This window comes from Heloderma suspectum, chromosome 5, assembly GCF_057233095.1.
Source record: "Heloderma suspectum isolate Gila_16-S chromosome 5, 16-S_ref, whole genome shotgun sequence".
NCBI lineage: Eukaryota > Metazoa > Chordata > Lepidosauria > Squamata > Helodermatidae > Heloderma > Heloderma suspectum.
Genome location: NC_139462.1, coordinates 9,379,825 through 9,406,366, shown reverse-complemented (window position 1 = coordinate 9,406,366; position 26,542 = coordinate 9,379,825). Strand labels below are relative to the sequence as shown.

Below are 26,542 nucleotides of genomic sequence, written 5' to 3'. Positions count from 1 at the left end.
AGCCAGCCAGGCTGGTGGCCATCTCTATATTGTGGCAGCGACTTCTATAGTTTTAAGAAGTACTTCCTTTTGTCTGTCCTGAATCGCCTACCAGATAGCTTCATTGGATGACCCTGCGTTCTATTATGTTTAACATATTATAAAAATATGTTTGCAGTCTTGCCAAGAACACAGAAATAGAGGTCTGGGTGAAAATGCCAGTTGCTCCAGCTTTGATTTCCCCCCTGTCATTCAGACCCCAGTTAAAGTTTCCAGAGGCCCCACTACTAAACATTCTGGGCTTCTGAATTTCCTGTGGTGTCTTGGAACACTGAAATCTTAAAAACAATTCTAGGATGCACTTATTACTGCTTATAATACAATGGCAGTTTTAATTTGTGGTCACCATAATATAAAAGACTCATCCACTGATATTCTCTTGACCAAATCATGATGGATGGTGAATACAAGCATCAGGTTTTACTTCATGATGAATGCCAGTTTGAGAGCTGAAACTATCCTTGCTCTTCAAAGCATTGCTTGCAGGAGAACTCATTTTTTGGTCTAATTAAGAATGCCTGAAGTTTCCTTTGTTGCCAAGTTCTCTCATAATCTATACACTGCGTATTTGACTTTGGGTGGTACTTGCCTCTGTCTGTATTTAGAATGCAGCAGTATTTTGTACCCACTTTCAATAGTTCTTGAATCCTCCTTGTCTTGGATACCTAATTTCAGCATAGTACTATGTACTGACTAAAATAGTGTGCTGTTTAAGCAGCAGTCGCAATCCTCTTCAGAGAGTACTCTCTTCCAGAGATTTGTTCATATTATATGTATTAGTGCAAGGTGAGGCATGAGAAGAGAGAGAATACCTTGTGTAATACAAAATGATTTGACCGTTGACTGTCAAGGTTTATGAGCATTCAATGTTTAGTGTAGAATAGTCTTGTGAATCATTCTTGAGAGGGTGGTGTCCCATTCATGTGTATATGTGCAAGTGTTCTTTTATCCTCTATATTACTACATCACTGTGTCTACCCTTTCAAGTCCACACCTCTAGAACTCTTTAAGGCTTCAAGAGGAAGATAGGAAGCTACCTTATACCAGGTCAGACTGTATGTCCATCTGGTGTTAACTCCATCTGGCAGCAGCTCTCCAGAGTCTCAAGTAGAGATCATTGACATCACCTGCTACCTGATCCTGTAAAAAACAAATAACTGGATATGTTGGAGATTAAGCATGGGACTGTCTGCATGCAAATCGTGTGTTCTATCTTGGGTCTTTGAGTTTGGCTTTCATGGCACGACTCTGTATAAGGCAGCTTCCTTAGTATAAGTCAGATCTATCTATCTATCTATCTATCTATCTATCTATCTATCTATCTATCGTATGGCATGTTCACATGTGCCATAAGTCAGATAATAGCAGTCCTTATATATAAATATCTCCAGTGCTTGGTCCATGTGCATTTGATAGAAATAACAGCAGTTTCATTTATCAACAGTAACCCTGTCAGATTTGAGTCCGTTCGTGGCCAATTTGGAACTCTAATAATGTAAAAATATTGATCTGAGATAGGTAGGCTTATTCTGTCCAAGAGTTTGAATTTATCTTCAGTAGGTTAGAGTGATCCCTTATTATGTTTTAGGTATTGCTTTACCTTTCTTTTTTGTTGCTGTGATGCAGCTGTTGAAGCCATAACGTGCAGATTTGTAAGTGACAAACCAGTGAGATGTTTGATACATGGGCTGAAATACAATGGAGTCTTAAATCATCTGAGGTGAGAATAAAGCTAGCGGTATTTCTCTCTTTCTTTCATATATGTAACACAAATCTAGTGTGGAGTTTAAACATTTGCTTGGAGCATTAGAACATGAGTATTGCATGCTGAGGCACCAAAAAGAGGACTGTAACCTTTTGTCCAGAGAGAGGCTAGAGCTACTCATAGTCCTTATAACCCTGTGAAATGCTACTGAATAAGTTGATGAATTCCAACTCTGCAACCTCTCATTTCCAAACAGTCCTTTGAATGTTTTTTCTTGTTTAAGCATAGTTATCTAAAGGTCAGAGAATGTTCAGAACTTGAAAAGGTTTCCCCCACTGTTTCCTTTCCATTGAGATTTTGAATATCTATTTTGTATGAGAGCAGGTGGTCTGTAGGAGGTGATAGTCCTCTACCGTCAGATTTTGGGAATGAGGGCTGGTCTCCTGCTCCCTCTTTGTTGCATTCTTGATTTTGCCTCTGTTGACAAGGGGAACTATGGCTCTATTAGGATGGGATATGAAAACCTTTCCTCATTCTGTTCCTGAGAAATACTTTATTCAGTAATCAGATGAAAATACCCAACATCTTGTATCCTGAATTTTAACATGATCTTAATGTCTTGCTTTTGGACCACCTATGACAATTGTATTTTAATTATTGGCGTGATTTTCCAGTATTATGATTTGCATTCTGTTATTTCTGAACAGTTGCTGTGGCAACACAATGGGGATTATCTTGTAACTGCTGCTCTTTATTGAATGAACTGTTGCTCGCATGCACCGCAGTTTCTTAAGAGGTTGACGGTACAAGGAGGTGGAATCTTCCTCCCATTATGTGAAGTTCAGGATATATTTGTAGAAAAGCAATGCAGCATCTTTTGACTTAAAATTAATTTCCAGCTAATTGGAACAAACCTGTGTAAGATGGCTCAGAGGATGCTGAATGATCAGTATCTACATTTAAAATAGGTAAAGGCAACTTGTGGCCCTCCAGCTGTTTTGGCCTACAATTCCCATCATCCCTCACCTTTGGCTATGCTAATTAGGGCTGATGGAAGTTGTAGGCCAAAACATCTGGAGGGCCACAAGTTGCCCACCGCTGTTCTAAAGCATACTTTGTTTTATATTGCAATGTGTTCCAGAGGTGAGGAACATGGGGCCACTATAAATATACTGTATAGCAGAGGGTGTTATAGCAGTGGGAGGCAACATCATTGGGGAAGGTGAGTGAGACATCTATGTGCTGTTTCTTCTTCTGGCTTGCCTCCCAGCCTCAGTAATGGGGGTAACTGCCACAAGGGTAGTGGACTGAATTTGATGGGCCACCCCTAGAGGCTGATGAATTTGGAGGATTTCCTGAGGAGTTGTGAAGTTCTTCCTGCAGTCTTAACTGGCAGCCCTGCCTAGGCCCTGGCCTCTGCCTGTAATGAGTTGAGAAGCCTCCACATGCTCCAATACCTTGCTCAGGAATGGCAGGTTTGGCTTTGGGAGGTTTCAGAAACCAATGGATCTAAGCTAGGTTTCTTCAGTAGTGGTCTCACCACTGCTTTATGTAAGCTAGCAGGGGCAAGAAGCCATTAATCTCCGAGGTCCAACAACCCAGCCCAGCTCTGGCTGATTTCACAAGCCAGTATGGACAAGGCCCAGAGAGTAAGTGGTGAGCCTCAGTCCTCCCAAGCAGTTTGTCTAACATGACTAGATGGGACTCTGGTCATATCCTGCTCTGACCCTGTTAGAATATCGGCATCTACATTGGCATGGATGCAAGCACTTTATCTGCAAAATATGCAGCAATCTGTTAACTTGGCATCACTGCCACAGAATAAGATTTAAGATGGATTCATAACTGTGTTCAGTTGTATTTGTTATGAGTCTTTCATCATTTGCGCTCTAGTCGTCCTTCATACAGATGGTTAGGCTGGTGAGTACAAGAACACTGATGTGGCTCTATGACGGGGGCCTTTGCAGACCTCTGCCTGTGGCAAGGTGAGAACCTAAGGCTCCAGACAAGGCTTAGTCTGGGCAAAGTAAGAAGCAATGGAAGAGTGACAGAATGGAGGCATCCCATACCATTTAGGTGGTTCTCTCTGGGATTGTCTGAGGGTAGTGGGGACTCGGGCTTGTCTCTGAGAGGGAGTTGGAGCTCCTGCCAAAACATGGATGGGCCAGAAATCCAAAGGCTTCAGTAGCAAGTTCCAGGGTAGTACTGGTTCTTCAGCTACAGTTGGAGCCAATCAAAAGCCGGCGTACTGAGTGCACAAAAGTCAGGGTTTTTTAAAATCAAATTTACACAAAGACTGTGAAGTCATGGCTGTCACGACAAAAGCACAAAAGTTGCTGGAAGATTCTCAAGTATCCAAAGTGGCTGTTCCTGGCTGATAACAATTAGGTTGATCACCCTACTCCAGAACCATAAAAAATACAAAAGTGGGGTGAATTCTGTGATGAGAGTCCCCTCCATCATGAGGAGCTATACCAGAGCTATTCAAAAACTTGTGACATTATTTGTAAACTAGACCTCCTATTCTTACACCTGGAAGTCATTTACTCTAATCAGGAGGGGAAATCATTCCAGGGCTGGTTGCTTGCATGTTTGATTAATTTTACCTTCTGTCTGCCCTGAGGCTTTTTTGAAATATGCAGTTTTAATTGGTTTGGTAATGCCAAATACAGCCTTTCCTATGTGAGTAAAGGTGCTGAGTAATCTCCTTTGTTAAGGTCAAAGTTTTCTGCCTTGGCTGAAGCCAGATAGATGGATGGATGGATGGATGGATGGATGGATGGGATGGGATGGGATGGGATGCTTAGATTTTCTGCCAACTATGGAAGGACCCCTGCAGTTCAAGCTGTCAGAGGCATTGCAATGTCTGTCTTAGCAGTGCCTGCCTTTCTCAGCTGAAGTTTCCTAATCCTTGGACCTTTCTCTCATGTAGTATGTGCCCCTGATATTTCTTCCTTGTCATAGTTGCAGAATATCTTTATTTTTAAGGATGAATGACTAATAATCTTCCTTATTCATGGGAGGGGGGATAATCTTTCTAGTAGGATTACATTTGCTACATTTGTATTGTGTTTGTATCTTTCCCAGTAAGGAAAGGATATCTTCTATTTCGCAAAATACTGTTGGTGTAGGAGAGCTTTCCAGTTAAAATCCTTTACGTTCACCACCATCTCTGCCCAAGGTTATCAAAGCACGCTTTTTTGAGATGCATCAACAGCCTGTAAAGGGGAATAAAATGAGTGTCTCTTCTGTTTTACAGACACATGTTTGCCTAGTCACCTGGAGGAAATTCTTACTCACTTTAGGCATGTGGTTGTTTATGAGACATGTGTAGGGATGCTGAGATGGTTGTGTTACACAGCAGAGAATGGTAACTAAAACTTAGGCATCTAGATCCAAGTTGGTTGCAAGCACAGGTGTTCATAGTCACTGGTGGGCTATTCAGAATGCTCTTTGTATTTAAATGAAACATATTAACAGAGTGTTAAAACTGAGGCATAAAATGTCCAGAAATATTGGGAGGTGGTGTATGTATTTTCTTCTGGTTTTGCTCCCCCCCACCCCCCACCTCCAGCGCTAGAGTGCGTTGTGATGATTCATCCTTTCTGTTTAACTACAGAAAGTGGGTCAGGGGAGTTAAAGGATGAGTATTATCACTGCCTTGTTGTTTCGAAGGGGCTTGCGTAACTCAGTGAAGCCATAAGCTATGCTGTGTAGGGCCACCCAAGATGGACAGGTCATGGTGAAGAGTTCTGACAAAATGTGGTCCACTGGAGAAGGAAATGGCAACCCACTCCAGTATTCTTGCCAAGAAAACCCCATGGAACGTATCACAAGGCTAAAAGAGATGACGCCGGAAGATGAGCCCCTCAGGTTGGAAGGTGTCCAATATGCTACTGGGGAAGAGCAGAGGGTATTTCCAAGTAGCGCCAGAAAGAGTGAAGCAGCTGGGCCAAAGCCGAAAGGACACTCAGCTGTGGATGTGTCAGGGGTGAAAAGAAAATCCGATGCTGTAAAGAACAATATAGTTTAGGAACCTGGAATGTCAGATCAATGAATCAAGGTAAGCTGGAGGTGGTCAAACATGAGATGGCAAGATTGAACATCGACATCTTGTGAATCAGTGAACTAAAATGGACAAGCATAGGCGAATTTAATTCAGGTGACCATTATATCTACTACTGTGGGCAAGAATCCCTTAGAAGAAATGGAGTAGCATTCATAGTCAACAAAAGGGTGGGAAAAGCAGTCCTGGGGTACAATCTCAAAAACGATAGAATGATCTCAGTATGAATCCAAGACAAACCATTCAACATCACAGTAATTCAAGTCTATGCCCCAACCACTGATGCTGAAGAAGCTGAGGTTGATCGGTTCTATGAAGACCTACAACACCTTCTAGAACTAACACCAAAAAAAGATGTCCTCTTCATCATAGGGGACTGGAATGCTAAAGTAGGAAGTCAAGAAATCACCGGGATAACAGGCAAGCATGGCCTTGGTGTACAAAATGAAGCAGGACAAAGGCTAATAGAGTTTTGCCAAGAGGACACGCTGATCATAGCAAGCACTCTTTTCCAACAGCACAAGAGGCGACTCTACACATGGACATCACCAGATAGTCAATATTGAAATCAGATTTATTATATAATTTGTAGCCAAAGATGGAGAAGCTCTGTACAGTCAGTAAAAACAAGACCTGGAGCTGACTGTGGCTCAGATCATGAGCTTCTTATTGCAAAATTTCAGCTTAAATTGAAGAATGTAGGGAAAACCACTAAACCATTCAGGTATGACCTAAATCATATCCTTTATGAATATACAGTGGAGGTGAGGAATAGATTCAAGGGATTAGACCTGATAGACAGAGTGCTTGAGGAACTATGGACGGAGGTCCGTAACATTGTTCAGGATGCAGCAACTCAATCCATCCCAAAGAAAAAGAAATGCAAGAAAGCCAAGTGGCTGTCTGATGAGGCTTTACAAGTAGCTGAGGAAAGAAGGGAAGCGAAAAGCAAGGGAGAAAGGGGAAGATATACCCAACTGAATACAGATTTCCAGAGAATAGCAAGGAGAGACAAGAAGGCTTCCTTAAATGAACAATGCAAAGAAATAGAAGAAAACAATAGAATGGGAAAGACTAGAGATCTCTTCAAGAAAATCGGAGATCTCAAAGGAATGTTTTGTGCAAAGACGGGCATGATAAAGGACAAAGAAGGCAGGGACCTAACAGAAGCAGATGAGATTAAGAAGAGGTGGCAAGAATACACAGAAGAACTATACAGGAAAGATCTGAATGTCCCTGATAGCCATGATAGTGCGGTCACTGAACTTGAGCCCGACATCCTCGAGAGTGAAGTCAAGTGGGCCTTAGGAAGCATTACTAAGAACAAAGCTAGCGGAGATGACAGTATTCCAGCTGAGCTATTTAAGATCCTAAAAGATGATGCTGTTAAAGTGCTACACTCAATATGCCAACACATTTGGAACACTCAACAATGGCCACAAGACTGGAAATGGTCAGTTTACATTCCATGTCCAAAGAAGGGCAATGCCAAAGAGTGTTCAAACTACTGTACAATTGTGCTCATTTCACATGCCAGCAAGGTGATGCTCAAAATCCTACAAGCTAGGCTTCAGCAGTATGTGAACCGAGAACTACCGGAAGTACAAGCTGGGTTCCGAAGAGGCAGAGGAACTAGAGATCAAATCACCAACATTCACTGGATCATGGAGAAAGCAAGAGAATTCCAGAAAAACGTCTATTTCTGCTTCATTGATTACGCTAAAGCCTTTGATTGTGTGGATCACAACAAACTGTGGCAAATTCTGAAAGAGATGGGAGTCCCAGACCACCTTACCTGTCTCCTGAGAAACCTGTATGGGGGTCAAGAAGCAACAGTAAGAACCGGACATGGAACAACTGATTGGTTCAAAATTGGGAAAGGAGTACGACAAGGCTGCATATTGTCGCCCTGCTTATTTAACTTATATGCAGAGTACATCATGAGAAACGCCGGGTTGGATGAATCAGAGGTCGGAATTAAGATAGCCAGGAGAATTCTCCGCAACCTCAGATACGCAGACGATACCACCCAAATGGCAGAAAGCGAAGAGGATCTAAAGAGCCTCTTGTTGAGGGTGAAAGTGGAGAGTGCAAAAGCTGGTTTGAAACTCAACACTAAAAAAACTAAGATCATGGCATCTGGCCCCATCACTTCCTGGCATATAGAAGGGGAAGAAATGGAAGCAATGACAGATTTTATTTTCTTGGGCTCCAAGATCACCGCAGACGGTGACTGTAGCCATGAAATTAAAAGACGCTTGCTCCTTGGGAGGAAAGCTATGGCCAACCTAGACAGCATAGTAAGAAGCAGAGACATCACCTTGCCGACAATGGTCCGTCTAATCAAAGCTATTGTTTTCCCAGTAGCAACGTATGGCTGTGAGAGCTGGACTATAAGGAAGGCTGAGCGTTGAAGAATTGATGCTTTTGAACTGTGGTGCTGGAGAAGACTCTTATGAGTCCCGTGGACTGCAAAGAGGTCCAATCAGTCCATCCTAAAGGAAATCAACCCTGAGTACTCATTGGAAGGACAGATACTGAATCTGCAGCTCAGATATTTTGGCCACCTAATGCGAAGAGAAAACTCCCTGGAAAAGACCCTGATGCTAGGAAAGATTGAAGGCAAAAGGAGAAGGGGATGGCAGAGGATGAGATGGCCAGATAGCATCACGGATGCAATGAATATGGACTTGAGCACACTCTGGGAGAGAGCAGAGGACAGGAAGGCCTAGTGTGCTATGGTCCATGGGGTCACGAAGAGTCGGACACGACTGAACGACTGGACAACAACATTGGCAACACATCAAAGGCCAGCTCTAAGCCACATAGACCCAGGTGGGGATTTGGCACCAATCCATTTCAATGCATAGAAAGTGCACTAAAGGATTAACAATAAAAAGACTTCAAAATCTCCCTGTTGTGTTGGGATAGGTGCTTTGTCTTGAGATAAGGTGGGGGTGAGGGGAGAGCCATGTCTATTCATTCGTTTTATTTATGTAGGAATTTGTAACCCACTTTCCCCCTCCAAGTGGAAGCACCAGAGGTGGCTCACAAAATAAAACATATATCAGCAATAAAATAATACCGAAGGCAAAACAATCTCTAAAAATACAAAGGACAGCAGTAAAACATTAAAACTAAGAAATCCAGAAAGAGTCTGAAATCTGGTGTGCGCAGACTTGCCTTCTGGTGTGTTAGAAAGGAACTTGGAATGGATGAGAGGGAGTCTGCATATAAAAGAGAAGAGGCTGGGTGCAGAGTGGCTCCTTCATGAAGGGCTCAGCACAGTCTGTGAGTTGATGGGATTTAGCTCACAAGTCTCACCCATCATAGCTGTTTTAGCAGGGCATTAGTCAGACACTGGGGCCTAATCTTCAGTGGATTTTGATAATTTCAAATTAACCTCCATAGTTCTGAGGACTAGAAACATTCTTTTGTGTTTTTAAGTGAACGCTTGGTGTGTAGGTTTGGTTTGATTTTGAGATATCCATGTTCAGATTCCAACCTGGCCATGAAACTTACTGAGTGACTTTAAACTGATTTATCTCAATAGAGCCTGCTTTTTCCAGGTAGTTGAGAGGAGACAAGATGGTGTAAGGGACACAGAGCCCTCAAACGTAGTTTTAAACCCCCTGGGGTATTTTCATAACAGTCCCTTTAAGCATGTCAAACAGGCTTAGTTTTGGTTCTTTCTCATTTGGTTAAGAGTTCTATTTTATTCCCAGGTTTAGACTGCCTTAATTTCAAAAATGCAAGTCAGTAGTTTCCAAATTGTGTGTTTCAGCGAACTCTGTCATTCTTTGGAAGTTTATTAGAGATTCTTTTACTAAAATATTAGTAATGGGCTTTCCTGAAAGAAACTTTGCACCTTACTTTGATCTTCTTGGCACAGTGCACAGCTGCAGAGGAATGCTGCGCAAATCATAGGGTGGCCTTTCAGATCACATGAAGGAATGGCAAAGCCCAACAGGCCTGGCCTGCCTGAGCTGATATTGGACTCGAGGACGTGCCCAGAATCATCTGTAATGCATAGGGGTTCCATGATAAGTAGGTTGGTGTGCTAAGAGGTTCTCTGAACGCTGAAAGTCTGAAATTTCTCTTCTGCCCATGACCTCACTAAGTGACCTTAGGCAAGCCCCACTCTCTCAGCCCTTCCTCTCCCATCTGCAATAAAAATAATACTGACCTACCTTACAAGGTGGTTGTGAGGATTATAGCAACATAATGTGTATAAAGCACTTTGGACATTCGGAGGCACTATATAAATACTGTGATGGTGATAATGAAAACCAGTGACAGAAGTGCAGTTGCTTCAGCAAGTAATGTACACCAACAAATAACTGAGCTTCTGACTTATGTCAAAAGTCTGGTGTAAACCAGAAGCTTGCATACATTGGGTTGGATCCACGTTTACTCATACTTGGAGTAGACCCATTGAAATCAATGGGACTTAAGTTGGGAGAGGGACAGGGAGAGTACAACTGTGTTGATTCTCCTTGATCACTCCGTGGCTAGGATACCATTGACTATGCTATCTTCCTGGACCGGCTCTGAGAGCTGGGGAGGCACTGGTTCCGCTCCTAGCTGCAGGGCCAGTTTCAGAGTTGCATTAGGTGACTGTGTAGCAACCTCCTCACATTTGTACTGGGGGGTGCCACAGGGCACTACCTTGTTCCCGATGGGGTTGACCATCTATTTGAAGCCATTGGGAGCAGTCATTAGGAGAACTAGGGCACAATGTCATCAGTATGCTAATGCCACCCAGCTCTATTACTCTGTGACATCTGGTTCAGGTGTGGCTATGCAAGTCTTAAATCAGTGCCTGGAAGCTGTGGTGGATTGGATGAGGGCTGGTGAGCTGAGGCTGAAACCTGACAAGACAGAGACTCTGTGGGTGGGAGGTTCCCATGTCTGAGAACTAGGCAGGTTACCGGTTCTCGAAAGAGTTGCAGTCCGCTGAAGGATCAGGTTCATAGTTTGGGGGTACTTCTTGAACCATCTCTGTTTTTGGAAGCTCAGATGGACTTGGTGACTATGAGTGCCTTTTACCAGTTTTGGTTGATATGCCAGCTGTAGTCATTCCTGGATAGCAATAGTCTGGCCATTGTTTGTTTTAATAGGTGTTTTAATGAATTCTTTACATGGCCCTGTGATTTCATAATTGAGGGCAGATTAAATTAGTCATGACTAACTCAAGTCCTGTTGATTTTAATGGGTCTGCTCCATTTTGAGCAGTGAAATTTGGTATAGCTGAGGCTTACCAGATTTTGTATTTTGTGCACTCTGGAACCAGCTTAGCTTATCCCATACATGACTATGCAAAACTTAAAAGTATTTCAGAATACTTTCTACATAGTTACAAATTGAGTGCTTCTGAGCATCTGCAGACTGCATGGACTTGTGCCTGGGGAACAACATCTGGAAACAGTTGATAGAATTTCCAGGTCAAAATGTAACATCAGCCAGCCTGGTAACTGATGTGTATTGTTGGGTGTTTTGAAAAGGGATCATGCAGGAATGTCTCTTTCCTTCCCTCTCCTGTCCTCCTCCTTTCTTCTCTCTGTTGAGTCCAGAGGCATGTTATCAGGGTGTTTTTCTGTGAAGCATGCAGGATGCTGCAGCTAGCCAACAGCTGTGTGTATGTTGATAACATTGAAAGCATTTCCCCTCTGTTTTTGAATTGGTAAGGGAGGGGTGTACACAGTGGAGGGAATTCCAGAATACGATCATGCCTTGAACCTTAAATGTTTAGGCTTAACCATTAAGATGTTGCTGTCAAATTATACCATTAGGTGACAGGAGGGGTTTTGTGACTAGCAAATGTCTTTATTACACCAAAGGGATTCTGCCATCCTATGCTCCCAGTGTCTTTTAACAGTACTGAGAGGGCTTTGGCCTCTTTTGCTTGAACATCTGCAGATCCCAGGGCTTAACTCTCTGGAGATGCCAGTTGATGGCCCCTTGATGTTTGTCATCATCTTGCTAGCAGCCCCTCAAACAGCTGTCTGATGCCCATGATATATTGTGACAGGCATCTCCTCAAGTGTCTGCATCCGCCTTATGACAGCAGCCAGAACATTTGAAAAGTGTGTATACTTGTGTTTGTACTGCACTCTCCTTTATCCTTCCCCCACCCCCAGTGCATCTGATTCACCCTACCTTATGCAATTTCTACCTAAGAGGCAGTGAATGTGAAAATATTCCTGTCGAGGGGGCTGTAGGAGCAGGCAGCTGTGTTTAAAACTGATGGAATTTTAAAGCACGTCAGGATTATATTAGCCAACTAGCTAGAAAGCCAAAGAGGGACTTGAGTGGGAAGCTACCCTTTGCTGGCTCTTGTTCCCTCCAGTCTTCAGGAACAGAACCTGAACAATCTTCAGGAACAGAACAGAACAGAAGGGTCCGTCTCAAGGACCCTTCTTGGAATCCTGAAGGGTTAAAATAACAGTGAAAGTAGAATTTTTTTGCTTTGGTGTGGGGAACATAAAATCATCCTGAAGCTGTAGATTGTCCGGATGGTTCTTGGTCTCCTGGAGGACACTTGCAAGGAGGACTGGAAAAATCTTATAAACTTTTTTGATTCCAGCCCTGCATAAAACTAATCTGTTTTTTTTTATAAAATTCCTTGGTGTCAGCATCAGGTTTTCTTTCAGGCATGTGGGATTTTCACAGCCCTGCTAAAAAGATTACTCAGTGCAGATTTGCTCCTAGTTAACACACTTCAGCAATCCTATTAACTGTCTGGACAATGAAAAGAAAAGGTTCCCCCCCCCCCGCGCTTTCTGAATATAACTTATTTTATACAGGGAGAGTGGAAATTCTGATTCACATCAGGGTTGATAAAAATCAATTATTTTTAATTTAAAAAATCAGATTTTTAAAATTTAAATTGGAGTCTTTTTTATTCAAATCAGATTTTGAAATTTTCTTAGAACAATTAGTAAAAAAAAGAGCCTAGGTCAAAGATATCCTCATGAATGCTAATTATGTTCTATGAATATGATTGCAGCAGTTTATGGAGAGGGGAGATAATCAGACCTATTGTGCATTGCAGGTGGTGTACAGAAGTGTATGCTCGCACTCGCTCGCTCGCTCTGTGTCTGTTTTGGCCTTGCCTGTCCCTAAGTGCAAAGATAGAGATGGTCAATGAATAGAGAATTTGGGGAGATGGAGTAGATCTGAACAAGGAAGAGGAGTCTGGATATAAATGCAAGGGATAAGGGAAGGGAACAGAAAGTGAAACCAAAGCTCCTGACTCTTGAGGAAACTTCTGCTGCATATATCCTCCACTGTATATCTCTACTTTCTAATGAAACCTACGTCTCTGAATATGTGTTAAGGTTATATTAAACAATAATGTACTACTAAAAACAATGATTAAATAGAGTCTCCCTCACTAGTGATTTAAACTGTGATTTAAACTGTGATTTAAACCATTAAAATTTAGTCCTTCAGAGAAGCAATTTAAATCATGATTTAAATTATGATTTAAATCAAATCAACCCTGATTCACATTTGGAGGACACCAGGTTGGGGAAGCTTGCACAAGTGCAATTGACTTTGGGTTCTTGAGGATAAGGGTCAACCCATTAGGATTCACAGAAAAGGTGGGGCTTGAGGAAGGATTTGAAGGAGAAGTGACACCACGAAAGTGTTCTGGGAAGTTCCAGGCATTGGCAGCAGCACAGGACAGACACAGAGCCATCTGAGGGAGGCAGGAGTGTTTTTGCAGCTTTGTATAGTAGTGTTCATAATGTTTAAAACTTTAGCAAAGATATCAAATCTGAACTTTTCTGTAACATATTTATCCTTCATTGTCCTTTTCTGGTGTATGACTTAAAAAAAGATGATTCCATTATGGCACAGAACCACATGTCCAGAGCAAATGGTTGCGCTTGAAAGCTCAAGAATTTCTTAGAATCATAAAGTTGGAAGGCATTTTGAAGATCATCAAGTCCAACCCCCTGCTCAATCAGGCTGTGCACTCCAGAGTGCAACTACACCATTCCTGACAAATGGCCATCTAGCCTCTGTTTAAATACCTCCAGCAAAGGAGAACCTTCCACCCAAGGCAGCCTGATCCACTGCTGAACAGGTCTCACTGACTGGGCTCACACAACCCTACCCACCATGATTTATTTTCCAGAGCAATCCATGATGGGATTAGTGTGTCATCTGTGAGCTGTTTTTCCCACCCAGGGTGGGCTATTTCCCCCAAATAAGCCACCCTGAGAACCCATGCTCTGCAGTAAGAGTTACTTTACCTATGGTGGGTTAACATGTTGCCTGTTGCTCCAGCAAGAGTTATGGAGATCGCCTACAGAGCTGCTTGGCTAAAGTGGCCAAAAACACTACCACTGCTCTGCTCCTCTCGAGCAAGCCCTATTCCCGAGATCTGCCCAGCAACAGATTGTGCTGCTGCCAGTACTCCATCCCCTTCACTGCCTGACTCCTCCCCCGCTCCTTCAGCTATGTGCTCTGCAAAGTTGCTTTCGCTCGCAGGAGTAAGTAACTGGCAGAGTGACCTTGAGCAAAGTTGTTTTCCTATCACATTCAGCTGTGTCTCCTGACTCCAAAGCATCCCCCCCCCGTTTTTAAATCCTCACTTTTCCATGGAAAAGTAAAGTTGTGCAATTATCCAGTAGTGCATCTTGTATCTCCCCATTAGGGGAACCTTTATTTTGAATTTTGTTCCATTCCTGCAAACTTTCAAGGAGCTGGAGCCCCTCGCCCCTTTTGGGTAGAATGTTCCCACGAGTAGATTCAAGACAGTATTAAGCAAGCCCAGTATTAAGCAAGTCAAATAAGCCATTTTATATATCAATAAAAAGTTTCATTTTATTTCTTTATATTCTCTGTTGTTGGTGAGGGGAGAGCCATCAAAAGCTTGGAAATTGGGATGGCAGGTGAGGAATATAGACTGGGAAAGGGGGGGTAGGAGCGGGAAGGGAAGCAAACAGGGCAGGGGGTAAGGATCGACACAGGGTTGAAGACAAGGAGAAACCGCAGAGGCAGAAGAAGATGCCCCTACTGCAAAGTGTAATTGGAGACAGGCTGCTGATGTAGCAGCAGCAGGAGGGATGGCAGGGTATGGTTTCCACTGCAACAGAAGCTGGGATACCTGCCCGGCCAGGCGGGAGGACTACGGGGGCAGGGGGACAAACTATGCTGTGTAGCTTATTTGTCAAATCGTGTGACAGAGCACAGTAGGCTGTTTGCAAAATAACCTCGAACATGTCTCAGTAGTTAATAGGTAGCCGGTGCAGTTCATTTAACGCAGATGTAATACGTGTATAACTAAGTGCTCCACTGAGCATCCTAGCGGCTACATTCTACACTAGCTTGCAGCTTCCAAACCAAACAGAAGAGTAGCCCCACATAGAGCACATTAGAGTAGTCTAATTGTGAGGTTACTAGTGCATGAATTACTGTGGCTAGGCTATCACTATCCAGGAATGATATAGTTCATGCACCAACTGAAGTTGGTAATGGGCACTTCAGGCCTCTGAGGTCACCTGGGCCTTTAGTGACAAGGATGGATCCAGGAGCAGCCACAAACTATGTACCTGCTCCTTCAGCACCCTTGTAAAGCCCCATGAGATACATGGATGTATAGAGTACTACTTTTAAGTGGTAGGATTTCTCTTTTTCTCCCCCATTGACAACCAAATTTTTAGAGGGAAAACTTTTGCAACAAAGATTCCTTTGGGGGCTAATGCAGACACTAGGAAATCTAGCATCTGTTAACGCCAGAATCAAGAACTTCTTGTAAAATAACAACTGCTGTCTACACAAATAAAGAACTCCACATTATCTTGACTACTATCTTCGTCCATCACCCTTGAATTACTCTATTACTTAACCAGTGACTACAGGTGCTGTGCTACCATACTCAAAAGGTTCAAACCCAAGATCCACATTCTGCTAGATGGAAAGCAGGTGTCAGAGCCTGGAATACATTGCAGAAATTGAGCATGCTTGCATAAATGTAAGGCACCCCATTTTTTTGAGGTTGCTGCACTTTTTCCTGACAGAGGCTTCTGTGCCTTCAGCTACTAGAACAGGCAGAAATTCAACGAGTGCATTAGTCCCACTGTGACTTCATCTTTAAGCTGGGAAAAGCTACACCATAAATTTTCTGTTTCAGGGCATACAACTTCTGATAAGAGGAGAGGTGGGAACCCTTAATTAGAAATACTATTCAGACGAAAAAATGTGTGTCCTCAAAAGATAGTTAATTTGAACCAGCAAACCATTAATTAGGGTGCACAAGAACTTTTCATTTTACTAGGTTCTGAACTGCCAGGGTGTCATTGCCAAGTTAAGGTATTTGTAACATTTGGCTTGCACTGGCTGCACTTGAAAACTTCTATGAATTGACACCTTACATTGAAAGCCATACATACCACTATGGCTTATCAGCAAGACCTGTCATATCCTTGTATCTTTCCTTCTTCATAGGATTTAGTCTACTTGCCTGTTCGTTGGTGATCTTCCTGTGCTGCATGCATATGGGATAGCATGACTATTGCTAAAGATGTGGAGAAGAGAGTCAGTCTAAATGGGTGGTATACACCTGAGTGCCACCAGGTTGATCTAGTGAGATTGGCATAATCCCACATGTTTAGACATAAAAAACAAGTAGCCACAGTGATGGAAGTAGCCACAGATAACCCTGTGACTGTTGCAAACCAAATAATACAAAATATAACGGAGATACCCTCCTATCCAGGGTCATCCCTTGAAGCTGATTGGTGGGAGATTCAAGACAGATAAAAGGAAGTACTCCTTCACACAGCCCATAGTTAAACTCTGGAATTCACTTCCACAGGATATAGTGATAGCCACCAATTTGGAAGGCTTTAAAAGGGAATTGGACACATTGCTGGAGAAGACTATCAATGGCTACTAGTCCTGATGGCTTTATGCTACCTCCAGTGTCAGAGGCAGTATGCCCATGTACACCAGTTGCTGGGGAACATGGGCGAGAGGGTGCTGTTGCACTCATGTCCTGCTTGTGGGTTACCTGTGGGCAGCTGATTGGCCACTGTATAAACAGAATGCTGGACTAGATTGACGTTTGGTCTAATCCAGCATGGCTCTTCTTATGTTTTACAATGTGGTCATAGCTTAATTCTGGTTATCATAGTGTAGTCCTTCTTGTATTTCCTTTTGATTTTCTCCTTGTACACAATGGCCTGGATTGAAAGAACCATGCTAGAGTGGGGCTTTGAACACAGTTTCTTGAACACATGGCAAACCACTTTGGAACTTAGGAATTTCAAAAGTAGGATGTGATACGGCAATGCAGGCTTGCCATCCAAAGAAAAAGAAAACAATCATAAATTGCACTAGGCACATCCAAACCATTGGACATACCTCTAGCACTTTAGATTCCAGTCAATATAAAGAGTATTCCCTGATGGCAAAGCAGTAACAGGGAATTGTTGCAAAGCTCTGTCAGAGGAGTGAAGACTTAGGACGTGAGCAGACGCTGGTTGTCCTAGTTTTTCAGAGTTGTATTCTGGGCAAGAAAATGAGGCCTTTTAATGTGTTGGACAGTTTCAGGAGGGATGGTGTGAATTAGGTGAATCTTTCTAGGTTGATCTGGGCTAGGTTTAAACCAAATGGAAGGCTCCATTATATATTTTGGAGCAGCATTGTGTGTCTACTTGATTCTCTTTAAAACATGAATCAGGGCCGTTTTGTGTTACTGTCTGCAAACAAGAAGTGCATGTGTAAGCCTGCCTTGATGTGTGAAACTTGCATTTTGGTAGACCTGTGAACTGCTTGTCACAGGGGTCCCCAGCCTTTTTGGACCAGTGCACACATCTGGGAGTTTGAGAAACTGCTGTGGGCACCACCACAAAATGGCTTCCATGGAGGATGTAGCTAGTCACATAATGGCTGCCGTTGGGGCCTGGCTAGTCAAACAAGGTGTGGGTGGAGAAATAGCAAGGCTAGAGGCTGGGAGGGAGGGGGAAATAGCAAGGCTAAGGGGTAGAGGGGAGAGAAAGAGCGAAGTTAGGAGGTGGGAGAAACAGCAAAGTAAAGAGGGGGAGGGGAGAAATAGCAAAGCTAGAGACTGGGAGTGGGGAGAAACAGCAAGATAAAGGGGTAAGTGAGAGAGAAATAGTTAGGCTAGGAATGGAGAGAAGAAGGCTAGGGACAGGGAAGGGAGTTAAATAGAGAAGAATGGGATTCGGTAAATAGAGAGGAAAGGGATTCAGTGGAGAGAAATAGCAAAGCTAGAGGCTGGAAGTGGAGAGCAAAGGGGAAAGGTCTGTGTGGCTGGAAGAAGATTGGATGGGGCCATGAAGCAACTCTTTCCTTCTCTTCCTGCCTGTTGATCAGTAGCCAGTTCAGGAACAGGAAGGAGAACCTGGTACCCTAATGCTTTTCAAGTTTTTAAATTAGAAATAAATTTTTGAAGGGGGAAGGGAGTAGAGAACTTCACAGGCACTATTGGGGGTCCCTACAGGCTCTGCATATGGAATGTCAGGTTCCTGAAGTTTGACAAAAGGTCTGTGAAAGAGCTGATTATGTTGTTTACACATATATGTAGACACAGGTGTGACTCTTAGAAATGATCCCAGATCTCCAAAACCATAAGTAGCACCTCTGAGAGAGCAATCAGGAAAAATGAGGTGTCCAGGGCATCCATGGCTAATTTTTCATGTGCTGAAAACCTGGTAGGTCCAGGTTTCATCATCAAGACTGCAGTGTACAGGGCAGAGTGGAGAGTTTTAAGTGTCCCCTCTTGAGCTGTGATACCAACAACAATCTCTGACCTCCCTGTTCTGCTATTAGAACATTCTTTGGCAGCCATGGGGATCCCCCCACAAGGGTTCATACTGTGTGTGGCAGGGAGGGCAATTTGTTTCAGGATCACATGTTGAAAGGGTTAAACCTCCCCTGCCCATGCACTGGAGTCTTGGTGATGCAAACTGGGCCTTCCCACACCTATTAAATATTCAAAAGCAAGCTCGCATGTTTTCTAATGACATGTTTAGCGTCTCATCTAGTTTGGCCCCAAGATCTCCCTTCAGACAGTTTCATGTCTGCCAAGCATTCTGTAAGAAAAAGCTGTTTGCTTAGATCTTGGAAAATCTTGAGGCTTGGATTATGTGTTCAGGATTTTTATGGCTTCATTCTTGTCCATATGTCCAGAGGTTGGGAAGGGCTTGAGCTGAAGTAGTTAGAAACAAAGTACACTAATGGCAGCCATCACAGGAAAGTTGGCTGAGCTGTAACCACAGATGTGCTGTTTTAACAGTGCAGTGATTGACCCTTCAGAGAATTCCCCAAAGGGAGAAGCTGGTGAATCCTTTAAGAAAGGCTTATAATGAGGCTGAAAAATACCAAATATCCTACAGTGCTCTGTAACTTGGCATCTCTCCCTGTCCTCTTCCTTCTGGTGAAAGCCAAGTAAAGCTTTGTTTTGGTGGGGAGACCCTAATAGTCTCTCCTGGTTCTGCAATGGGGCCTTTCTCAAGAGAATGTGTGATCATACAGTGGCTCTTAAAACTTTGTAAGGCTGACTCTCTCCGAAAGGCATGGCAATGAATTGTTTAAGTGTGTGAGAGGCAATTCATTTGGCAGCAACTTACTTGTGTTTAGCTGTGGGTGCAAGCAAATGAAAGAAAGGGCTCATAGGTATACAGGGAGACTGTATACTGTATTGTACCTGTGCAATATGTATTGGCCTAGGGCACCGGCTGTTTCCAGATGAGCACCAACTGGCAAATTTCCCCTGTTATTCCAGAAGCAGTCATAGCTGCTGTAAACCACTGTCACGTGTAGTGGGGAGCCATTCTAGGTGGCTGAATGATGTGTTACACCAAAGATGTGGGAGGGGGAGGGTAAAGTAGCCCTTTAATGGTGAGGTGGCAGGGAGAGGTAGATCCTGCAGTCTCTGTATCACTGCTCTGTAGCTAGCACAAAGCCTAGCCATAGGTCTTAACCTACCATTAAAAATGCCAGCTGCTCCATTGCTTGGCCAGATAATCTCAGTAATCCCAGTTTGCAACAACCCTGCATAATAAGATTGTATTATTGTTCCTATAAGCCATAGTAGCTTACCTAAAGCCATCCATGGCTGAGGAGAGAGTTGAACTGGGGTTGTCCTGGGTCACAGCTTGTGACTGTGCTCTATCCTGCAATTTCAGAAGTGCCATTAAAGTTATACTATTTAGTAAGCTTAATCTCCATATCCTGCAAGCCTACCACTAGCTTTCCCCAATACATACCTCCTGCCCCTTTCATATTGATGCATCTCCTCCACAACCCCTCCTAAGAATGCAAAATCTCAAATATTGGATTTAAAAATAGAGCATGCTGGCTTGTATATTTTACTCCGGATAGCGTAGAATATGTATGCTTGCTCTGAATACTGAGATTCCTTGGTACAGAATGGAAATAGATATTTTTATAACAGTCCCTTCTGACTCCCTTCTAAGCACCTGGCAGATGTCAGTGGCTGGGTAACTGAGGGTAGCTTCAGCCATGGGAATGCTTTACCTGAATCACTAATGAAGCCCTTCTGTTTTATTTCTCTTCCCCAACCCCAGGCCAAAATGGATTCATGCTTCTTTGTCATCCTGCTCAGCAGTTGCCTGACATGCCTAGGAGCCGCCAATATGACCACAGGTAAGGCATGTATGTCGTTTTGGTTTGCTCCTGGAAGGCACTGAGGGGGAGGAGCGTGACTGCCTTTCCAGTAATGCTTTTCATTACCTATTTCACACACACCGTGACTGCAAACTTGGACTTGCTGCAGAGGCCCAGCACAGACATAACTCTCCCAATGATCATCGGGGTAGGAGTGTATTGCCTGCTCATGTGCTCCCTTCCCCCATGTATTTATTTCATTTTTATACTGCCCAATAGCAGAGGCTCTCTGGGCAGTTCACAGTTAAAACCATAAAATACAACTTGACAAGACATAATATAGAACTTTTAAAAGTTTAAAAGTACAATGTAAAACCCAGCAGCAGTTACAACCCAGGGAAAACCTGTATGAACAGGTGTGTTTTCAGGAGGTGTTTAAAAAAGGTTACATTTTACACTCATTAAAATTAAATACATTTAGTTTTTAAAATTCTAGGTTATTGTGACATTCAGTCTTTGGCCAGTGTTACACCATGGCTAAAGCAAACCATGGAATGAAGGGGAGGAATTTGTGAGGGCTGGAAAGGGATTATACAAAATGGCAGCACACTCCCAATCTCTTAACTGTGGTTAAGAGACTGGGAACATTATATCTGCATCGTCTATGCATGTGCCTTATACAATATGCTCTTTGCTGTCATTTATATGGAATATTTTTAACCATATACTTAGCTCTACAGTTGAGACTCTACACCTTAGAAACAATGTATGAAAAAGCAGTAAGATTCTTTATGCCTTGTTTGCGTTTATGTTCTTTGTTCTAACTATTCTAATGGCATGCCCTCTGCTAGTGCAGTGGGATTGGACAGAGAATGTGCATTTGTATATACATGCATACATACACACTTTGTGTTTAGGATGTATTTAATTTTAAATAAAGTCACGTATTTAAATCATTGAGCTGATTCATTAGCTTTAAATCAACTTTTTATTTAATAAATCATATAACCATTAAAAGTAAAGGTCTAAGGTAAACTATTAAAATGTTGTCCAATGGAAAAAGTAACATTGCAGTCTTAAGACAACACACACACTGCATATTTTAAAGCAAGCATTTTAGTTTGATGTCATAAGGACAGAGCAGCTTCACAAGGGCAGGGTGACGACACAGCTCTATTCTGTACTCCTGTGGAACCCTGTAGAACAGGAGGATGAGCAGTTCTACGCGGGGGAGAAGAGGAAAGATACCAGTAGAGGCTGGGGGGGGGGGGTGTGCGTGTATGCATGGTTGTTTGGGAGAGTGGGGGTTAAGTAACAGGAATAGGTGTTAGGAGACTGATGCTTGGAAAGCCTTGGCTCAAATCTTCCATCACCTGTGGTAGGAAACATGCTCTGTTCCATGCCTATTTGCAATTTCCTTTTGTTCTCTTAGTTCTAGTGCTACCCTCGACAGGTTCTCCCATGCCTACAAGTTCCATGAAAGCTGTCATGACGCAACCAAGTAGTGAGAAGCCCATGAGTCCCATCGACAGGCATGCTGCTTCTCCAACAGTGTCTCCTGCTCTGGTACAGAACCATACGACTCCTCCTGCCACAGAATTCCCACCTACCACTACCATCAGCTCACGAGGCACAGAGGCTACAACTTTGAAGATGACTGTGCTCACTTCTGGGTCCACCTCCGTTCCATCAAATGTCACATCCTCAATTCCACACACGAACGATGAAAATACAGATTTTGTGTCTGCGGAGGCCAACACCACGACAGCGGCAACTACTTCAAAATCTTTTGTCATCTCAAGTACGGAAGAGCTTTGCTTTATTCCACTTGCTCCTATATATTATTATCAGTAGCTGCTTATGTGTATTTAGCAGCTTCTGTGAGTAGCATCTGGCTTTGTTCAGTTACTTGAGCTGTCTCTTTACTAAACTATTTCTATCCTGGGATTTTGTCTGCTGTCAGGCACCTTGTTCGCTCAGTCATTGCTTGTAATATGCTAATATGTGAGGCAAACTCATCAGGAAGCCTGCTTTAGGCTAGAAAATTAGACTAGATCAGCCTCCCTCTAGCCTTCTAGATGTTTTGGATCTCAACTCCCATCAGCCCCAGCCAACATGGTCAGTGAGTGGTCCAGGAATGCTGAGAGTTATAGCTCAAAATGTTTGTAGGGCATCAGATTGGGGAAGGCTGATCTAAATGATCAGTTTAACCCTATGATGCTGTGAATCATATTCCATGGTCTACAGTTTGTGTAAATTGCTCCAGATCTGCTGAAGTGTTTTGGTGCGAGAAGACCATTTGGGTTTGGGCAGTTTTTCAACAAACTTAAAGTTGCTTCCTTACAGTTGTACTCTAGAGCAGTGAATTCAGAATGAACCTTGCTTTAAGGCTCCATTTTCAAGATCATTTAGGATAGAGGTGCACAGCCTTTTCAGCCTGTAGAGGGCCCATAGCTCAGTGGTAGAACAAATGCTTTGCATGCAGAACATCCCAGGTTCATTTCCTGGTTTCTCCAGGTAGAGCTGAAAGAATTCCTGCCTGAAACCCTGGAGAGCTGTTGCCAGTCCGTGTTGACAACATTGGGCTAGGTGGACCAAGGGTCCGACTTGGTATAAGGCAGCTTCCTGTGTTCCAGATTAGTAAAACTGGTGTAACCTATTTCTTCCTTGTTCTCTTACAAATGTGGACTAAATGGCCACACCATAAATGCACATTCAGAGGGGCACCAAATCCCCATCCTTTTACTACAATTTAACCACCCTCATTGTGGACAAACGTCTTCTAAGATGTAAGGAATTTGTTTGCAAAAGGATCATTACGGCTGACTTCTACTTTACTTGCTGACCTTTAATCTCTCTCTTCACCAAAATAGTCACAAAAGATGATACTTCTTTTCCACTTTTCAAAAGCACGTTTATAGGAACTTCCTTAAAATGTTATGTTGGTCAATGTTTCTGATTCCACATTATCTCAAATTTTGTTACAACTAACAAATTAGAATGCTAATTCCATCTTCCCAAATGGAACTTGACTTCTCTGAATCTCACAGTTCATTGTGTGAGTAGTAGAGTAGTTAAACAATGCATCATTTGCATGAAGGTGTAAGACTGTGTCTCAAAGCCTGGAAATTGATGGTACTATATTTTTTTTAAAAGAGTACTGAGTCATCATAGTGCTTTAGAAGAAATGAGACTATATCAGAGCTCTATGTGCCCCTTGCAGAGATTGGGGAGAGGTAGGGGCATAACTGTGTCCAGTAAGAAAGCAGCTCTCAAATAATTTTGACCTATGAATGTGAGGCTTGATCTGGTTTGTTGTTAGGATCAGTTTAGAATCAGTTAATGGAATCAAGTTGTAAAGCTTTCTGTGGGCTGTCTCATTTTGCACTACAGGGGTAGTGCTTGCAGGTTTGTACATGTACGTAGAAAGTCCCACGTTGTGGAAAAGGCTAGAGCAGGACCCTACTCTTCGACATGCAGACTTTCTGTGTTCAGGAAGCTTAATCCCTGGGGATTAGTCAAATATGGAGAGTGTGGTACACCACAGCCTGAAGTAGTACAGTCCAGGAAAAAATTACTTGATTCTGCTGATTGTAGATCTCTGTAGAATGTTGGTCGTCAGTGCTGGGAGTGTGGCCATGGGAAATACTGGTTTGCTAAGCACCTTGCAAATAGACTTGTGGTATATGATATATACCAATGCGCATGTGTGCGTGCACGCGCACACACGTTTGTAGTTGCAGTTGAATCACAGGAATGACTTCTGCCAAGCACCTCAAACACTGCCAGAAAAGCCAAGGGAAAGGGGGTAGGTGCCTCAATCATGTAAACCAGCCCAAGTAATCTGTGAGGTGGGGTGGGGGGTCAGTTATGTTAAATATTAAGGGAGACTTCCATTTTGAATGAATCTGATGTGAGGATTAAGCACCTTCTATCTAGGCATGGAAGAAACTGTAATCAAGACAGTATATAAAATGAGGAAGTATCCCTTCACAAAAAAGAAAAATAAAGCAACATGTACTTGTGGGTGAGGTATCCTACCGATTGGGATGGTGTTGCATTCTCAGGATTATTCACTAACGCTCCCTCTGTGTGTATTTTGCTTTTAGCTGAGACAACAGAAGACAGAGGTAAGCTTCCGCTCCTTCTTCTGACATTTTTGTCTTTCCCTTCTCTCTTGAGCTAGAGGTTCCTATGCTGTGTCAATGTGAGTCTTCCCAAGCCAAAAAAAATCTTTTGAGCTTCTGAAAAGACATAACTAAGACAAACGGAAAATACTTGAAAATGCCAGTGTTCTCCTTAGCTTATTGCAAGGTGATCAAAGGAAAAGGGAGGAACAGAACCATTTGGGCTCAAAGCGTGTGTACCGTTCGATAATATTAACAACAACAACAACAACATACATGTGCGCACACATGCATGCAGTCCACATAAATAGATGTCACACAGCCTTTCTCATTGAACTTGCTATGGAGGAGCAGGTAGACACTGAGGAGATATGAAGTGAAGGAGGGGGAAGATGGCTTTTTAGTTGTTTGCTATCTGTGTATATTCACACCCTAGAGTCGGACACGACTGGTTGGGGACACCTTTACCTTTTACCTTTTTATATTCTGGGGAGAGGGCCACGGTGGAGGGACTAATGGTTTGTTCTACCCTCAAGGTTGAGATGGATGACCTTGAAGTCATTCAGTCCATCAAGCCAACTCTGATCTTCATCTTGGATCACCTGCAAGCCAAGCCCTGCCTTATGTGAAGGCTCCCTGGGAGGATAAATGGCATTAAAGTTCGCTGCACTACAGGCCAAAACATATGGTATCCCCGTCCATTTAGAAGCACGTCCTTAATAGCCACCCCTGTTCAGTATGGTGGCTCTGACACTATCTCTTGCATCCTTACACAAAGCAGCAGTAGACATGTTATGGCCAATGGTGCCCTTTTTCACTAGCCTTTTTCTTGATCTGACAAGTGAAGATTGCATTGGTATCCACCCCCATCCCATTTCTGGGGTAACTGCTTATCTTCCCTTTTCTCAGCAAGCCCATATTGATAACTGGACTGGTAATTGGTTAAAGGCCAAGAACCAGAGAGTAGAAATAAATGAATGCTTCTCACAATGGGGGGATGTAAGAATTGAGATCCCCAAAGGGTCTGTATTGGGATCAGTGCTTTTAATACATTCATAAATCAGTTAGAGGTCAGCAAACCTGGCCACCTCACTGTTCACAACACCAATTATTCAGGCTGGTAGGAAGAAAAAGTGATTGCAAAGAGCTCGAAAAAGATCTCGAACTAGGTGAATGGGCAATAAAATGGCAAATGCAAGTCTGTGTAAAGTGATGCACACTGGGGCAAAAATCCTAACTTCATATATACACTGATGTCATCTGAACTAGCGATGATGGACAAGGAAAGGGATCTTGGAGTCATGGTGGATAGTTAAATAAAAACATTGACCCAGTGTGCAGCAGCTGTGAAAAAAGCAAATTCCTTGGTAGGGGTTGTTAGAAATGTGATCAAAAGTCCAACTGCTGATATTGTCATGCCTTTATACAAATCTATGCTACAAGCACATTTGGCATACTGTATACAGTTCTGGATGCAATGAATATGAACTTGAGCACACTCCGGGAGAGAGCGGAGGACAGGAAGGCCTGGCGTGCTATGGTCCATGGGGTCACGAAGAGTCGGACACGACTTAATGACTGAACAACAACAACAAATACAGTTCTGGTCGCCACATCTCAAAAAGTATATTGTAGAACTGGGAAAGGTGGGGGAAAAGTCAATCAGAATGATCGGAGGGCAAGAGCAACTCCCATATGAGGAAAGGTTACAACATTTGGAGTTTTTTATTTTAGAAAAAAGATGAGTAAAAGGGTGGATATTCTAGAGGTTTATAAAAGTTTGCATGATGAGAAGGAAATGGGCAGAGAAATTTTTCTCCCTGACTTGGTTTACACATAACATCAATCCATGGTTTATTTAACCCATGGGTTGTTGAATTCTCAGTTGTTGTGATGTGCAAACCATGGCTTGTTATGAACAAACAACTCAGAAAGAGAACCATTGGTTTGTTGTTGGGTTGTGAATTCTGGGTTGTTTAAACCATGGGTTGTCAT

The 26,542-nt window shown here is 42.9% G+C and overlaps 1 protein-coding gene across 8 annotated transcripts in view; it reads left to right on the top strand.

The window, feature by feature from the left end:
- The window catches only part of PTPRA (protein tyrosine phosphatase receptor type A), a 190,637-nt gene that overhangs the window by 116,083 nt on the left and 48,012 nt on the right, over positions 1-26,542 (top strand). For 7 of the 8 annotated variants that reach the window (XM_084855344.1, XM_084855348.1, XM_084855350.1 and 4 more), the window contains 3 exons: positions 20,381-20,459; positions 21,853-22,221; positions 24,530-24,550. In XM_084855344.1, coding sequence (XP_084711470.1) covers positions 20,381-20,459; positions 21,853-22,221; positions 24,530-24,550 — 469 coding nt within the window. Of the gene's footprint in view, positions 1-1,628; positions 1,760-20,380; positions 20,460-21,852; positions 22,222-24,529; positions 24,551-26,542 lie in introns of those variants that run through there. The other variant, XM_084855345.1, reaches the window with a different exon arrangement.